General features: G+C 42.4%; 1 protein-coding gene across 4 annotated transcripts in view; it reads right to left on the reverse strand.

Moving 5' to 3' along the window:
• PTPN2 (protein tyrosine phosphatase non-receptor type 2) overlaps nucleotides 1–3032 on the reverse strand; it is a 94065-nt gene extending 91033 nt beyond the window's left edge. For 3 of the 4 annotated variants that reach the window (XM_025429592.3, XM_025429590.3, XM_025429588.3), the window contains exon 1: nucleotides 2848–3032. In XM_025429592.3, coding sequence (XP_025285377.1) covers nucleotides 2848–2916 — 69 coding nt within the window. In that variant the 5' untranslated portion in view covers nucleotides 2917–3032. The remainder of the gene's footprint in view (nucleotides 1–2847) is intronic. The other variant, XM_049111886.1, reaches the window with a different exon arrangement.
• Nucleotides 3033–17702: the final 14670 nt, after the last annotated feature.

The following is a 17702-nucleotide window of genomic DNA, read 5'->3' on the forward strand; positions in this document are numbered from 1 at the left end:
TTCTTCTGCCACTGCCTTAGTCAACATTTCTCGTCAGGTTTATTCCAACAGACCACTTCCCTGCACTACCTTCCTATGGTTAGCCCCATCAATTATACTAGTAGAGTGATCTTACTAAAAAGTAAATATGGTATGATCATGGTACTTCCAGGCTTAAAATTCCTCAATGAGTCCTATCAATTAGCCCACATGCCAGTCTGATCTACAGGTACCTAATAGACTCTGTCTTACTCTCCAGCCTTATCCCTCCAGCATCTCAATTTCATTCCATTATCCTCACGAGGCTAATTTATTGGTAGTCCTCTTGGCATTCTATGCTCTGTGCCTCTGCACACATTCCTCCCTTCTCTGGAACACTAATTCTTTCCACCCTCCCTTATTCTCTTCACGTGGCCAATCTGTCCTTCAAGGCTTAGGGAAGGCTATCCCTCCTGCAGGAAGCATCACCAGAACTCCCAGGTGCACCCTTTTGGGTGATTAGACAACATTCTGTGCTTAACACCAGTTTTGCCTTTCTCACTTTTATGTTTTCATCTTCTTACCCATTTACTACTCCCCACCAGGCTGGATCCTTGAGAGCTGGAACTCAGTCTAATGTGATACATAATAGGCACCTTGGGAGTCAATGAATGAAAATAGGGAACTGTGAAGAAATCATCAAAAGAAGAAGTCCTAGAATTGTGAGCTCCTCAAGAGAATAAACTTCGCTGTATTTTCGAGATGCCAAATCTCAAAGGTCCAGAGAAGGGACTGGCACACCACTAGTGCTCAATACAAATTTATAGTATGGCTGAATGGATATTCTAGAGTCAAAGGAAAAACCTTTTCCTCGACTTGCTTTCCATTACTTTCTTGTTAACCTACTTTTACTATAACACCAGTATGTATTGTATGATTTCTAAAGACCAAACTAATACTCTTCTTCTTCCATTAGGAAAAAAAGAAAGTATGCACATTGACCAACCCACTAAAGGATTGATTCCTTGGCACAAGTCCATGGAAGGTTTTCCTGAATTCCTTGAAATTGAATGTGAAATTTTCAGATGATGCAAGTAAGTATACTTTTCTGGTCAAAGGGATTACAGTTTTCATTAAGTTTCCAAAGATACTGAGGCACCTGAGTGGCTCAGTTTGTTAATCATCTGCCTTTGGCTCAGGTCATGATCTCAGGGTCCTGGAATCAAGCCTCACATCTGGCTCCCTGTTCAACGGGAAGCCTGCTTCTCCCTCTGCTTCTGCCCCCTGCTCGTGCTCTCTCCCCCTCTCATTCAAATAAAACTTTAAAAAATTTTTCTTCAAAGATAATGCTACTGCCACCCCACCCCACCCCCAACCAAAATGTTAAGCTCAATTAAATCATAGCATTCACCTTTCTCTTCTCAAATCTGTACTTTGATATACCACCAGCAACTTGGAGACAGTAGCTTCTATTTAAACAAATGTAACTGGAGAAGACACAGCTGGCAGGCTCTCACATAAAGATTCCTACTAGAATTTGCATTTAAAATTTTCTATATTTGGTAAGGCCTTTAGCAGCATTCTTAAAGGTTAGTACTCTTATTTTAACATACTCTGTAGTCATGTGAGTCAGGGTATTTATTATACTTCCTGCTAATGTCTTCAAGAAGAAACGGATACATTCTGAACACGAAGACAAACAATTCTTACTGTCCTTTAAATGAATTTAAATGGGAAGAAACCTAAGATCATCCAGATTTATAGGAAAACCTTCCCCCCCCCCCTTTCCTGTATAAAGAGTGAACCGAACAGCAGAAACAACTTTTAACTGAACAACCACTCAATTTAATCTTGGGAATAATATGCTAATAATTAAGCAGTACAGAACAGGCAACTAAGTCATTTTCAAGGGTATAAATTTCTATTTGAATTAAAAGGTTCCCTGATGTGAAAAAAAAAACTAGTCCCCTAAGAATTCAACTAGGTGATTCCATTCACACGATTTGGGTTAATAGGCAAGATGATCGTATGGCGGCAAGAATGAGAGCAGCGATGGCCTAAGGGATGGGAGAAGGTGCAGCACAGCACCTCCGCGGGGAACGGGCAGGTTCCTTACCGTGACCTGGCTGGAACTCACCCAGGCCTGTGTGTCCAGAGAACCCGCTCGACTCCATACATAAAACCTGTGAGTTCTGCTGTATGTTAAGTATTTCCCAGTAAAGAGGTTTCAAAGGGAACATCCTTATTCTTCTAACCAACACAACCAAGGCCAGATACTCTCGTTCCTGGAAGCTGTGGGGACGACCAGGCGCTGAGACGCCGGGCTCCCCGCGAACACCAAGACCGCGGGTTCGCGGGGAGCGCGGCGGTCCGCACGGTCCGGGGCCCCGGGCCCACCCACGGCAGCAAGGCCAGGGCCGGTCGAGCCTTCGGGAGCGGGCGCCGCGCCGGCCCCGCTCGGCCGCAGGACACCCGGCCAGGGAGCGAGGTACCGGCGGGCAGACGCAGGCACCAGGGCGCGCGAAGGGGACAGTATAAAGCAGCCTCGCGGACGCCCCCCGCCCCCGGTCTCCCGGGCCCCGCAGCCTCCCACGTCCCTCCCGGCGGCGGAGCACGCCCCCGCCCGCCACCAGGCGCCGCTGTGGAGCCGCCTTCCAGAGCCAGCTCCGCGCTTGCGCTCACCAGGAGTACCCCCCGCCCCCCCCGCCCGTCGGAGGTCTTTTTTTCAGAAGGGACCAGAGACTCGCTCGGCGCAGGCGCGCCCCTGACGCGGCCCGCGCGCCACCACTTCCGCCCCGAGCAGGAGGCGGGGGAGGCGGGAGGGAGCCGGCGGGCACGAGCCCGGGTCCTCGGTGAGGACCGTGGCTGCTGCACGAGCCCGCGACTCACCAAGTACAGCTGCTGCCAACGATTCTGAGCATCCAACTCCTCAAACTCCCGCTCGACGGTGGCAGACATGGCGGCGGGAGCGAGCTGACGCTAGCGGAGCCTGCGCCGGCGGAGAGGCTCAGGCCCCGCACGATCCGGGGAGAGCGCTGGCGCCGCGGCGCATGCGCGCTCTGTGCCCTGCCCCGCCCCCACGCCGGGCCCGGCCGGCCGCGGGGAAAGTACCTGAAGCGTCGAACGTCAGCGCGCAGACTCGCGCCGCCCGGAGTCGCACGGCGGCGGGGCGGGGCGGGGCGCTCGGAGGAGGCGTGGCCCCGAGGGCACCCAGGTGGAGGGGGCGGGGCCAGGGGACCACCCGGACGCTGCGGTGCGAGGGCGCCGGGGACTCGGCGGCTGGCTGCGCTCGAGCGGCGAGGAGCGGCGTCGGAGGCGGGAGCTGCTGAACGCGAGTTCCAGGAACGGACCTCCTGGCCTCTTGCTGTCCCATTTCTGGTTTTCGCTCTACTCTTAATTTTTATTTATTTATTTATTTATTTATTTATTTATTTATTTATTTATTTATTTATTTATTTATGTATGATAGTCACACAGAGAGAGAGAGAGAGGCAGAGACATAGGCAGAGGGAGAAGCAGGCTCCATGCACCGGGAGCCCGACGTGGGATTCGATCCCGGGTCTCCAGGATCGCGCCCTGGGCCAAAGGCAGGCGCCAAACCGCTGCGCCACCCAGGGATCCCTACTCTTAATTTTCTAATGCAGTATTTTCGTTTCATTTTAAGCGTCATTTAGATCAGTGTAGCGACCGTGTCCGATTTTGAGACAAATTTCTCAGCCCTCTGGGAGAGTATAAACCAGCCCGGGTGCCAGCTCCCATCTACCTATGGGTTTTGTGCCAGATGCGCCTCTCCGGCAGTTACGGAGGATACAGGTGGTTAAGTAAACGTCACACAACTTAAACATTAATGTTACTTATAAAAAAAGAACAAATGATCTTTTACAGCGCACAAACGTGCTGGTTATAGAAGTGATCTCGCTTCAGATTAAGGTGATTCACTGTTGGTGAACTGTATGCTTACGGTAGCTTGTTACATCACCATCCTAACAAATGTGAAGGATCAAGAAAACTTTAAGCGGTGCTATCCAATATTGACGCTTAGATTTTTTCTTTTTAAAGATCTTTTTAAGTATTTATTGATTTATTAGTTTTAGAGGGAGAGAGGGCACGGGAGGAGGAGGAGGAGCAGAGGGAGAGGGGGAAGATCTCCAGCAGACTCCTCACTGAGCACAGAGCCCAACCTGGGGCTTGATCCCAGGACCCTGAGATCCTGACCCAAGTGCAATCAAGAGTGGAGGCTTAATCGACTGAGGCACCCAGGCATCCCATCCTTTACATTTTAATTAAAATTAAGTGACATGACAAAGAGTCACTCCTCTAACAAATTCTACTCAGGTTCCTCTGAGCACTTTTTCAACTAGCCATTGACTTTTGGACTTCCCTGTTTCTCTTTAGCAAAATCATGCTAAGTCAGTTTATCCAGGTCCCCCCATTCTTAATATCTGATCACCCTCAATATTTAATCAGGTTTCTCATCTTCCACTATCCTCCCAATCATATCTGATCACCCTTGCCTGCCTTCAGCAAGAATCCTAGTAAGTCAGTTTAGTCAGAATGCCCCTGATGTTTTTTGTGTTAAAAACAAAATAACAGGGCAGCCCGGGTGACCCCGTGATTTAGAGTCTGCCTTCAGCCCAGGCCGTGATCCTGGAGTCCCAGGATCCAGTCCCACGTCGGGCTCCTCGCATGGAGCCTGCTTCTCCCCCTGCCTGTATCTCTGCCTCTCTCTCGCTCTCTCTCATGAATAAATAAATAAAAATCTTACACAAAAAAACAAAATAACATTCTTAAAGTGGAGTTGCTTGCTAAGCGTCCTGTCACCGAACCTACACTTAATTTCTGTTTCAGCTCTCTCGGAAATGGGATCTTGAAGCACCTGGGTGGCTCAGCGTTTGAACATCTGCCTTTGGCTCAGGTCGTGATCCTCGGGTCCTGGGATCTAGTCCCTCATTGGGCTCTCTTCAGGGAGCCTGCTTCTCCCTCCGCCTGTGTCTCTGCCTCACCTCTCTCTCTCTCTGTGTGTCTCTCATGAATAAATAAATATTAAAAAAAAAAAAAGAAGAAAGAAAGAAATGGGATCTTAAATGAGTCAATTAGGAGTCACCTGATGAACACTAGTTAGGTAATCTGTTGATAGACCCCTGCCATCCTCTGAGAAAAAGTAATCTTGCAATAACCTCCTTTTTTTGCCTAGCATAAGTAACTTGTTCCTGCCCCCTTTGGCCTGTAAAAGTCTTTCAATTTGGACAGCTCCTCAGGTCATTTCCTTTTGCTAAATTTGATGATACCCGATTCATGGATCATTGAACAAAGCCAATATTATCATTATAATTTATTCAATTGAATTTTGTTTTGTAATATCTCTTAGTAATTTCCTATCTGCTGACCCCTCACCCTGGACCTTGGCTATAAACTCCCATTTGCCCAGTCTGTATTTAAAGTTGAGTAGTTAAACACTCGTAAAACAATCAATGTGATTCATCATATCAGCAAGAGAAAAACCAAGAACCATATGATCCTCTCATTAGATGCAGAGAAAGCATTTGACAAAATACAGCATCCATTCCTGATCAAAACTCTTCAGAGTGTAGGGATAGAGGGAACATTCCTCGACATCTTAAAAGCCATCTACGAAAAGCCCACAGCAAATATTCTCAATGGGGAAGCACTGGGAGCCTTTCTCCTAAGATCAGGAACAAGACAGGGATGTCCACTCTCACCACTGCTATTCAACATAGTACTGGAAGTCCTAGCCTCGGCAATCAGACAACAAAAAGACATTATTAAAGGCATTCAAATTGGCAAAGAAGAAGTCAAACTCTCCCTCTTCGCCGATGACATGATACTGTACATAGAAAACCCAAAAGCCTCCACCCCAAGATTGCTAGAACTCATACAGCATTTTGGTAGCGTGGCAGGATACAAAATCAATGCCCAGAAATAAAAAAAAAAAAAATGCCCAGAAATCAGTGGCATTTCTATACACTAACAATGAGACTGAAGAAAGAGAAATTAAGGAGTCAATCCCATTTACAATTGCACCCAAAAGCATAAGATACCTAGGAATAAACCTAACCAAAGAGGTAAAGGATCTATACCCTAAAAACTATAGAACACTTCTGAAAGAAATTGAGGAAGACACAAGAGATGGAAAAATATTCCATGCTCATGGATTGCAAGAATTAATATTGTGAAAATGTCAATGTTACCCAGGGCAATTTACACGTTTAATGCAATCCCTATCAAAATACCATGGACTTTCTTCAGAGAGTTAGAACAAATTATTTTAAGATTTGTGTGGAATCAGAAAAGACCCCGAATAGCCAGGGGAATTTTATTTTATTTTTTTTAATTTTTTTTTTTTTAATTTATGATAGTCACAGAGAGAGAGAGAGAGACAGAGACAGAGACACAGGCAGAGGGAGAAGCAGGCTCCATGCACTGGGAGCCCGACGTGGGATTCGATCCCGGGTCTCCAGGATCGCGCCCTGGGCCAAAGGCAGGCGCCAAACCGCTGCGCCACCCAGGGATCCCCGCCAGGGGAATTTTAAAAAAGAAAACCATATCTGGGGGCATCACAATGCCAGATTTCAGGTTGTACTACAAAGCTGTGGTCATCAAGACAGTGTGGTACTGGCACAAAAACAGACACATAGATCAATGGAACAGAATAGAGAACCCAGAAGTGGACCCTGAACTTTATGGTCAACTAATATTCGATAAAGGAGGAAAGAATATCCACTGGAAGAAAGACAGTCTCTTCAATAAATGGTGCTGGGAAAATTGGACATCCACATGCAGAAGAATGAAACTAGACCACTCTCTTGCACCATACACAAAGATAAATTCGAAATGGATGAAAGATCTAAATGTGAGACAAGATTCCATCGAAATCCTAGAGGAGAACACAGGCAACACCCTTTTTGAACTCAGCCACAGTAACTTCTTGCAAGATACATCCACGAGGGATCCCTGGGTGGCGCAGCGGTTTAGCGCCTGTCTTTGGCCCAGGGCGCGATCCTGGAGACTCGGGATCGAATCCCACGTCTGGCTCCCGGTGCATGGAGCCTGCTTCTCCCTCTGCTTCTCCCTCTGCCTGTGTCTCTGCCTCTCTCTCTCTCTGTGTGACTATCATAAATAAATAAAAATTAAAAAAAAAAGATACATCCACGAAGGCAAAATAAACAAAAGCAAAAATGAACTATTGGGACTTCATCAAGATAAGAAGCTTTTGCACAGCAAAGGATACAGTCAACAAAACTAAAAGACAACCTACAGGATGGGAGAAAATATTTGCAAATGACGTATCAGATAAAGGGCTCGTTTCCAAGATCTATAAAGAACTTATTAAACTCAACGCCAAAAAAACAAACATTCCAATCATGAAATGGGCAAAAGACAAGAAGAGAAATCTCACAGAGGAAGACATAGTCATGGCCAACACGCACATGAGAAAATGCTCTGCATCACTTGCCATCAGGGAAATACAAACCAAAACCACAATGAGATACCACCTCACACCAGTGAGAATGGGGAAAATTAACAAGGCAGGAAACCACAAATGTTGGAGAGGATGCGGAGAAAAGGGAACCCTCTTACACTGTTGGTGGGAATGTGAACTGGTGCAGCCACTCTGGAAAACTGTGTGGAGGTTCCTCAAAGTGTTAAAAATATACCTGGCCTACGACCCAGCAATTGCACTGTTGGGGATTTACCCCAAAGATACAGATGCAATGAAACGCCAGGACACCTGCACCCCGATGTTTCTAGCAGCAATGTCCACAATAGCCAAACTATGGAAGGAGCCTCGGTGTCCATCGAAAGATGAATGGGTAAAGAAGATGTGGTCTATGTATACAATGGAATATTACTCAGCTATTAGAAATGACAAATACCTACCATTTGCTTCAACGTGGATGGAACTGGAGGGTATTACGCTGAGTGAAGTAAGTCAATCGGAGAAGGACAAACATTATATGTTCTCATTCATTTGGGGAATATAAATGATAGTGAAAGGGAATATAAGGGAAGGGAGAAGAAATGTGCGGGAAATATCAGAAAAGGAGACAGAACATAAAGACTCCTAACTCTGGGAAACGAACGAGGGGTGGTGGAAGGGGAGGAGGGCGGGGGTGGGGGTGAATGGGTGACAGGCACTGAGGGGGGCACTTGACGGGATGAGCACTGGGTGTTATTCTGTATGTTGGTAAATTGAACACCAATAAAAAATAAATTTATTATTAAAAAATAATAATAATAAAACAAAAAAAATAAAGTTGAGTACTTAGTTCAATCCCAAGTGTCCATTGACTGATGGATTATATACATATATCATTATATATATAATTGATCATTATATATAATTCATATTATATATATTCAACATATATATAATGGAATATTACTCAGCCATCAAAAAGAATGAAATCTTGCCATTTGCAATAACATGGATGGAGCTACAGTGTATTAGGTTACGTGGAATAAGTCAGTCAGAAACAAATACCATATGATTTCACTCATATGTGGAATTTAGGAAATAAAATAGATGACTGTGAGGGTAGGGGGAAAAAAGAGGATGAGAGGGAGGAAGCAAACCATAAGAGACTCTTGATGATAGAGAACAAACAGAGTTGATGGAGAGAGGTGGGTGGGGGTGAGGCTAAAGGGTGATAGGTATTAAGGAGGGTATTTGTTATTATGAGGACTGGGTGCTATATGTAAGTAATGAATTCTACTAATTCTACTCCTGAAACCAGTATTAGACTATATATTAACTAAGTAGAATTTAAATAAAAACTAGAGTTCTATGAGACAGAGCTGCTTGAAAGGATTAAAATACATAGAGGGGAAAAAAAAGTCCTTATACACATAGTGAAAATTTTTACCAGTAAAAACAGTAAACTATGCGAGGTAGAAGAAATCACAGTAACAGAAAATTAAGGGGATCCCTGGGTGGCTCAGTGGTTTGGCACCTGCCTTTGGCCCAGGGCTCGATCCTGGAGTCCCAGGATCGAGTCCTGCATCGGGCTCCCAGCATGGAGCCTGCTTGTCCCTCTGTCTGTGTCTCTGCCTCTCTCTCTCTCTCTCTCTCTCTCTATGTCTATGTCTATCATAAATATTAAAAAAAAAAAAGAAAATTAAGCAGCCAACTAGCCTTTCTCCTTACATGGTGTAATTTACAAATACATGGCACCTCCTCCAGAAATACCCCACAATCTAATGGTCCTGGTTTCTAAAGTTCTGTCACTGTAACTGATTATTTCTATTAAAAGCATGATATCTCCAAGATTGTTGGGAAGGAAAAAGTTCTCCTATCCCTTCAGATTCTTTGGGTGTTTCAAATAATTCAAAATAAATCATTAACAAGAGAAAAAAACAAAGTTGGTTGTATACATATGGGGGCCCCATAAGACTATGAGACTCAAGGGTGAGGCTGGCAATTGAGACTAATATGCCATCTTGAGCTAAGGAATCGGACAGGGGCCTAGGGTTTCAAAGAGGAGGAGGGTAATTCACAGAACGGTAAGAAGAGCAGATATTTGGTAATTAGATATTTATTCTGCCGCACAGAAAAGAAAAAAAATATATCTCTTGGTAAAAGCTCTCTTCCTGGACCAAGACCTCTATCTAAATTTTTTTAGGTAGTTTAAGGAGAGGTAAAAGTTTTTCTTGAGTCTGCTGGGTCATGAGTGCCTTCAACTGAAAATAGGCCACATGTCAAAGTACACATTTGCGGGGACTTGTTCTGAACTCCTTACCTCATACAATTGAAACTTTCCCAAGAAGTTTCACAGTCCAGAATTTAAGCTCCAGCTCAATGAACCAGGGGTCTCAGTCCTGAGAATAGTCCAGTTCAGTTAAACAGTTGTGTCTCATTTCAAGAGACAGTGATGCAAGTGGGCTCCCAATGTTAGGCCTATGGTGCAAGCAATCAAGTATTTACTAAGAGGCATATCTATGAAAAAAAAAAAAAGAAAAACAAAGGTTAATAATTGGAGCTGAATATAATCCCAGTTTCTGAATTCTGAAGGCAGCTGGTCAAGAAGATTTCTAAATGTCCAGCTTGAAGCATCTTTGGATGGAGTGAGGGCAGGCAGTAACAGTTTGATAGATTCTCCTGATTTGCAACTTGAATGTCCCTGGTGGTCTTTCTGAATGGCCTACACAGTAGCAGGCATGACAATTGTCTATACGGGAATGGTTGTGGTGATTTCTTTGAAGTTTATATCAAGTTGTCCAGTTTTAGTTTGCATGGCTTCAGAAAAAGGGTAGTTTTAGTTCTCAATGATTCCAAGTCAAAAGGGTGAGAGAAAATTGGAAACATTGAAGAGAAATAGGTGAATTTTTGAGTAAATTAGAAGAATACAGGACCTAGTTCAATTGTTGAGAAAACAAAATCTCAAAGACTATTAATAGCACTAGAATTTTATACCCAAAAAGGTATATTACTGAAACACAATTTTTCCCTCTACAGTTTTGCTCATTTGTATCAAAGATAATCACAAGACTAATTCATCTGCAAATCAAATCTAATTTCAATAAACTGGGCCTGATTATTTACATAAGTGCATCAAGGAGAGTGATTGATCACATAGGCTCTTTTATATGTTCTTGGTTGGAACTTTTCATAGGGAATCTAAGATTGAATTTTTAAAAGCCTCTTGAGACAAAGAAGACGCCCCAAGGACTCACATCAGACTGTGCCTACAATACCTATAGAGTTGGGTGAATTCCTCTTTTCTCTAGGTCCCCAAAATACCCTAAGATTCCTGTGCCTGCCAGTAAGCAACCTTTCTTACCTGCTGTTGGGAACCTTATAAGCAAGGTACCAGGCCAAATTTTCCAATGGACTTTATTGGCTCTGTAGAGTCAACTTTAGTTCCTTAAAGCTATCTTGTATCTAAATCTATTTATGTCTCTCTCAAATATAATTAAGGCCTTAGTATTATAACCAATGTTTATTTCTTTTTTTAAGAGATTTTATTTATTTATTCATGAGAGACACACACACAGAGAGAGGCAGAGACACAGGCAGAGGGAGAAGCAGGCTCCATGCAGGGAGCCTGATGTGGGACTCGATCCGGGGACTCCAGGATCACAACCTAAGCCTAAGGCAGACGCTCAACCCCCGAGCCACTCAGGTGCCCCATAACCAATCTTTCCAATTGGGTCCTGTTACAAGGAGGGCAGAGGGACAGGCAAGCTCCATGCCGGGAGCCCGACGTGGGACTCGATCCCGGGACTCCAGGATTGTGCCCTGGGCCGAAGGCAGGCACCAAACCGCTAAGCCACCCAGGGATCCCCAGGAGAACAGATTCTTACTGAACTTATGAAAAAACTATACTGCCATGAAAATAAGATTACTCAGTAAGGAGCACCTGGGTGGCGCAGTGGTTAAGCGTCTGCCTTTGGCTCAGGTCATGATACCAGGTCCTGGGATGGAGCCCCACATCTGAGCTCCCTGCTCAGCGGGGAGCCTGCTTCTCCCTCTCTCTTTGATGTTCCACCTGTTTGTGCTCTCTGGCTCTCTCCCTCTCTGTCAAAGAAATTTTTAAAATCTAAAATAAATAAATAAATAAATAAATAAATAGAAGGAATACTCACTAATAGCTTCTGAATTCTGGAGAGATCCAGCAGAGAGGAAAAAAAAACTATTTCACCTCTACTTATAAAGGAATAATTTACCAAATTTCTGTAAGTCATTGTTAGCTTGAGAGAAAAGACCTTATGTCTGGAAAGTAAAAACTTTTAAATCAGCAATAGTTTGTTTTTCTCTTTTTTTCTTAAAGTTTATTTATTTGTTTGTTTGTTTTTAAGTAATATTGACACCCAATGTGGGGCTCAAACTCACAACCCTGAGATCAGGAATCACGTGTTCTTCTGACTGAGCCAGGCAAGAGCCTCAGGAATCAGCAATATTTTAAATAAAAACTCATAAATAATTATAATTATCTTCCTTAGCTCATGTAGTCCCATGTAATTAACACTTGTTTTGCTTGAATCCAGATTTGTTTCCCATTTGTTCTAGAAATTCTTACCCAGTTCAGTTTCACAATCTTAAAGTTGCCAGAAACCTATCTTAGTCAAAATCCTTTCAACAAATCTTGAAGATGAAACACATTTGCAAAAGCATCAGAGTAAAACAATAACTGTCTATAAATAACAAAAACTTAAAAATGCGCATGGTTAAAGATCTGATGATAGTTCATTATAATGTAATTGACAAGGAAATTGGGTTGTTTTTGTGACATACAAAATTTGAAGATCATATCTATAATTATTATATCAGGACACAAGAACTTTAGGATTTTTTAAAAAACATTTCATCTATGCATTTGAGAGAGAGAAAAAAAGAGCAGGAGCAGGGGGGAGGGACAGAAGAAGGAGGAGAAGCAGGCTTCCTGCAGGAAGCCTGATGCAGGACTCCATCCAAAGACCTCGGGATCATGACCTGAGCCAAAGGCAAGGGCTCAACCACTGAGCCACTCAGGTGCCCCAAATATCTAATTAAGACAAAAGGAAGGGTGCCTTGCTGACTCAGTTAGGAGGAGCATAGGACTCTTGATCTTGGAGTTGTGAGTTTGAGCCCACTAAATAAATAAACTTCAAAAAAAAAAAAAAAAAAGACAAAATGAAGCACAGGACATTTTTTTAAATAAATAAATAAATTTATTTATTTATTTATTTATTTTTACTATTTATTTATTTATTTATGAAAGGAAAAAAATGTCTGAGTGGGTGTAGGGGTAGAGGGAGAGGGAAAGAGAGAATCCTAAGCAGACTCTATGCTGAGTGTAAGACTTTATTTATTTATTTGAGAAAGACAAAGCACAAGCCTTGGGGAGGGGCCTCAATCTCACAACCCCAAGTCAGCTCATGACTTGAGCTGAAATCAAGAGTTGGGGCTTAACCAAGTGAATCATCACCCAGGCTCTCCAGGCACAGGACATTTTGACAAAACACAGAATTTTTGTTTTCTAGGTAGATTATTTTAAGGGTAAGGAAAATCCTTTCACAATCTCTTATTATCAAGAGCAGACCAATACTCCAAGAAAGCTTTGTCTTTTTAACAGAGAGAAAACCAAATTTTAATTGTGTATCAGCTACTTTTGATATGAAAGCTCATTCACTTAATTAAATTTATTTCAATCCCCAACACCTCTGACCATACCAAAAAAAAAAAAAAAAAAATCCTTTCCAAAGAGTCCTTTTCCACAAACATTTTACAATTTTCTTTTTCCTCAGTAAAACATACATTTGACTTTCCTTGCACATGAAGATGTTTCCCTTATTATTTCAGTAGCTCTAATCACATATATTAATTAGAATTCTTAACCTTTGGAAATCTTAATTCCTAGTGAAAACTAAAAAGTAAGCAATTGTGAACCATATCATACTAGCACTCTTTGCATTCACAAATTTACTAATACATTCATAATTTCTAGAAGCATGTGCTTATTCACAGTATAATATTTCAATATGACACATGTTTACCAACGGGTCCAAATATTTTTATTTTCCCTGTAATGGTGTTTTTAAAAACCCACGAAGCTCAGATGAGTATTTTTGATGATGTAATTGGCAAAGTGCATGAATCAAACAGAATCCTATGTAGCAAATGTTAAGGAGATCCATGGAGCTGAACAAAATGGAAGACTTTTGGCAGAAGGCCCAGTAATAAATGTTCAATATTTTCTTTAATTTGGAAGTTATCTAGATATTTAATAATTATCATCTAATTTAACTTAGTAAAACTTTAAGGTTTTAAGTTACCAAAATGGTTTGAGGTATTTAAAGCATAAATATTGCTGACAAGTTCATTTACAAATTTTTATCTAACATTTACTTAATTCATTTTGCTTAACAACTGTGTCTGAATTAGTCATGACAATTTGATGTGATATTAAACAGCTAAGCCTCATCTTAAATGATCTTCTTGCTGATAAATTCTGTAACAGAGATAACATGAACTCATATGACTTTTAGTAAACCTAAGTGGACTAAAAGTATTATATTTAATACTAGAGACATGTCTGTATTAATTAAAACAACATACTTAAACTTGTTTTTATTTTATTTATTTTTAAGACTTTATTTATTTATTTGAGAAAAACAAAGCACAAGCCTTAGGGAGGGGCAGAGGGAGAGGGAGAAGCAGACTCCCCACTGAGCAAGGAGCCCACGCAGGGCTTGAACCCAGGACCCTAAGATCATGACCTGAGCAGCAGAAGGCAGACACTTAACTAAGCCACCCAGGCACCCCTAAACTAGATTTTATTTACTTATAATTATTCTAGATCACGAGAATTTGAGAAATATTTGGATTAATTTCTATTTTATTTCTGAGTTTTAGAAATGCTTAATTTATAAGTGATTAATTTTAAGCCAATTAAATAGAGCTCCTTTACAAATTAATTTTAGCAATATCTTTCAGGGACAGAAAAATATCACACATCTAAATATATCCACATAGAAATACATAAGACATACAGACTGATGCAGAGATCTTACAGTTAGTAATATGTGTAGATATTTTTCTATGCCCAATTCCCAATACTTCCCCTCTCCTCTCCTCTTTTTTTTTTTTTTTTTTTTTTTTTCTTCTTCTGTTGAGAAACTTCTCTCTAAATAATGCACTTCAAAGAATGGCTCTGGCAGCCCCGCACCCTGGGTAGCTGAGCAGTTTAGAGCCGCCTTCCACCCAGGGCCTGATCCAGGAGTCCCATGTCAGGCTCCCTGCATGGAGCCTGCTCCTCCCTCTGCCTGTGTCTCTGCCTCTCTGTGTGTGTCTCTCATGAATAAATAAATAACATTAAAAAAAAAAAAAAAAAAAAAAAAAAGAATGGCTCTTAGGTTCTAGAGAAAATGGGAGATAGAAAATCTTCCTCAAAATGCACCAAGAAAGTGCTCAAGTTCCTCCAATAAAAACGTTGGTTTCTTGAAGACAATACTTACAAGTCTTTTGAGATAAAGAGTGGAGGTTTGAGAATTGGTTAAAAGGAAAGATTGAATAGTTTCTGGGGCCATGTTTTTCCTTTTGCAAGGATTTGTAAAATCAGGACAGTTGCTTTTAATCCCTCAAGGAATTGGGTTACAACCTAAATGGCATCATAGATTGATCTACCCATCCAACTACATTATCCTCGATTTGTTTCTTTCCCTCTAGGTACATAGTTTTACTTTAGCTTAGCAGAAAAGACATTATTTTTTTTTTTTTAATCAGGCTGAATATCAGTTTCTAATCTGGCCAACTTTTGACTACAGAGCTACGTTTTAAAAAAAAAAAAAAAAACTGGGTGGCGCAGCGGTTTAGCGCCTGCCTTTGGCCCAGGGCGCGATCCTGGAGACCCGGGATCGAGTCCCACGTCGGGCTCCCGGTGCATGGAGCCTGCTTCTCCCTCTGCCTGTGTTTCTGCCTCTCTCTCTCTCTCTCTCTCTCTCTCTCTCTCTGTGTGTCTATCCTAAAAAAAAAAAAAAAAAAAGTCTTTTAGCCATCTTGCAAGTTTTCAGCCAGGACAAACAGCTTCAGGGGTTATTTATTTTATTTTATTAAGATTTTATTCATTTATTCATGAGAGAGACACAGACGCAGAGAGAGACACACCCAGAGAGAGGCAGAGACACAGGCAGAGGGAGAAGCAGGCTCCATGCAGGGAGCCTGATGTGGGACTCGATCCCAGGACTCCAAGATCACGCTCTAGGCGGAAGGCAGGCGCCAAACCGCTGAGCCACCCCCGGGATCCCCAGTTTCAGCGTTTTTTTGTTTTTTTTTTTTTTTAGTTTCAGCGTTTAATGCAATCTGTCTCAGTAAAGTCCGCATAAAGTGTTCTAACCAAGGCTTTCCTTCTGAGTGTGGGATTCAACCTTGGATCGATTCACCTTAGGGGAAAGGCCTCTCTATCAGCCCCTGAGTATTGACTCTCAGCTAATCATTTGCAGGAAGGCCTAGGAGAAATTCTGGTCATCTGTTTCCTCTGGAGGGGGCATGTGCCAGAGGGTCGTCTCCCTGTCTGATAGCTGCAATATAATCATGGACGCAAGGATTCCCCTCAGCAGCCAAACAAGTTCCTTTTAAATGGGTTTATAAATAGCCATTAATCCTTTTTAATTTATTTTTAAATTCAAATTCAGTGGAGTCCTCTGAAAGTGGGGATAAGGGAGTTTTATAAGGATCTGCTGCTGCTCAGGGACATGAATTCTTTGAGTGAGAGTCTAGGATATATCTGGAAGGACACTGCACGGGAAGACCTGAAGCTGGTGGAGCCAAAATACAGAACCCAGCAAAGCAAGCGCTACCGCCAGCCCCAGGTGCTCCTGACTTTCAGCTTGTACACAAGTCACCTGTATACCTGGGCCTGGGAACATCAGGCCAGAGTGCTCTCTGTAAAGCTTGTAGGGGAAAGGGAAGTTAAAATAGGCAGATAGATGGGAGTTAAAATAGGCAGATGGATGGAAGTTAATAGTCTGGATTTTGAGAAGGGACATTTACATTGCATTTGATTTTTGTTCTAAGTCTAACTTCTGTTCTTTCATCTTATTAAGGGATTCTCTAAGGCTAGCCCTTATACTTTTGTGTGTCTCCTATTCGATTTGGTCCTCCCATAAAAACCAATAAGAGGGGTGCCTGGGTGGCTCAGTGGTTGAGTGTCTGTCTTTGGCTCAGGGCATGACCTGAGGTCCTGGGATCAAGTCCCCATTGGGCTCCCAGCAGGGAGCCTGCTTCTCCCTCTGCCTGTGTCTCTGCCGCTTTCTCTCTCTGTGTCTCTCAGGAATAAATAAATAAAATCTTAAAAAAAAAAAAACCAATAATATAGTTGTTTAGATTGAGAGCTCTCTAAAAAGAAATTTTTGTTTCTTTCAGATATAGACAATTCAAAGGATCCATTGTCTGGCCACTGATGAGTAGGATCTCATTACCACAAAAGAATGCAAAAGATGCAGCCCTCACAAGATCTAAAGATCTAAAAAATTCACTCCCAGACCTAGACTGAGAAAGCAGTCTATCTTAGAGAGTAGCTATCCCCAAGCCCCTCCCAACTCCCAGGTATATAATTAGTTACCCCTCCCAGGCCTGGGGCAGCAGCTCTACCTGCCCAGGGGTCCTGTCTTCAGGTTTAATAAAACCACCATTTTACACCAAAGACATCTCAAGAATTCTTTATTGGTCGTCAGCTACAGACCTCACCTATATTGCAAAGCTTTATCAGGAGCCACAGTAAAGTTTGTTTAAACAAATGTCAGTCTAGTGAAAACCATGAACTCACCAGTCTATGAGGCTGGCCTGAACAGCAGGTTAATAGGGCCTATGCCTGCATTCTGCACTATGGGTTTTCCTCCCTAAAACAAACAACACAATGGACAGAAACAAAGAAAAACAGCAACCATCTGTGCGAGGAAAAGGATCAATAAAACCAAGAGTGTTCATGACAAATCTTTAACAGGGTCACTATACCCAAGGAAACAGTTCCACAGATATTTTCTCTTGCTAATCTAAATGTAGAAAAATAAAAAGGACTCTCACCACTCTCATTTCCACCTGACTCTACAGGAAGAGCTCCAGGAGATAAATGAAGTAAGAATTTTATCTTCTCTGGCACTTGTCAGAGGCCCCAGGATCTCTCTGCTACAGCAGCGAGCAGTGTCCAGCCAGCAAGGTATCCTGCCAACTGTGCCCACTGTTGGGAAGGAAAATAATTGTATTATATACCCTTATAGGTTTTTTGGCTGGTCTAATAATCAAGTTA

The sequence above is a fragment of the Canis lupus genome, chromosome 7, assembly GCF_003254725.2.
Source record: "Canis lupus dingo isolate Sandy chromosome 7, ASM325472v2, whole genome shotgun sequence".
Classification (NCBI taxonomy): domain Eukaryota; kingdom Metazoa; phylum Chordata; class Mammalia; order Carnivora; family Canidae; genus Canis; species Canis lupus.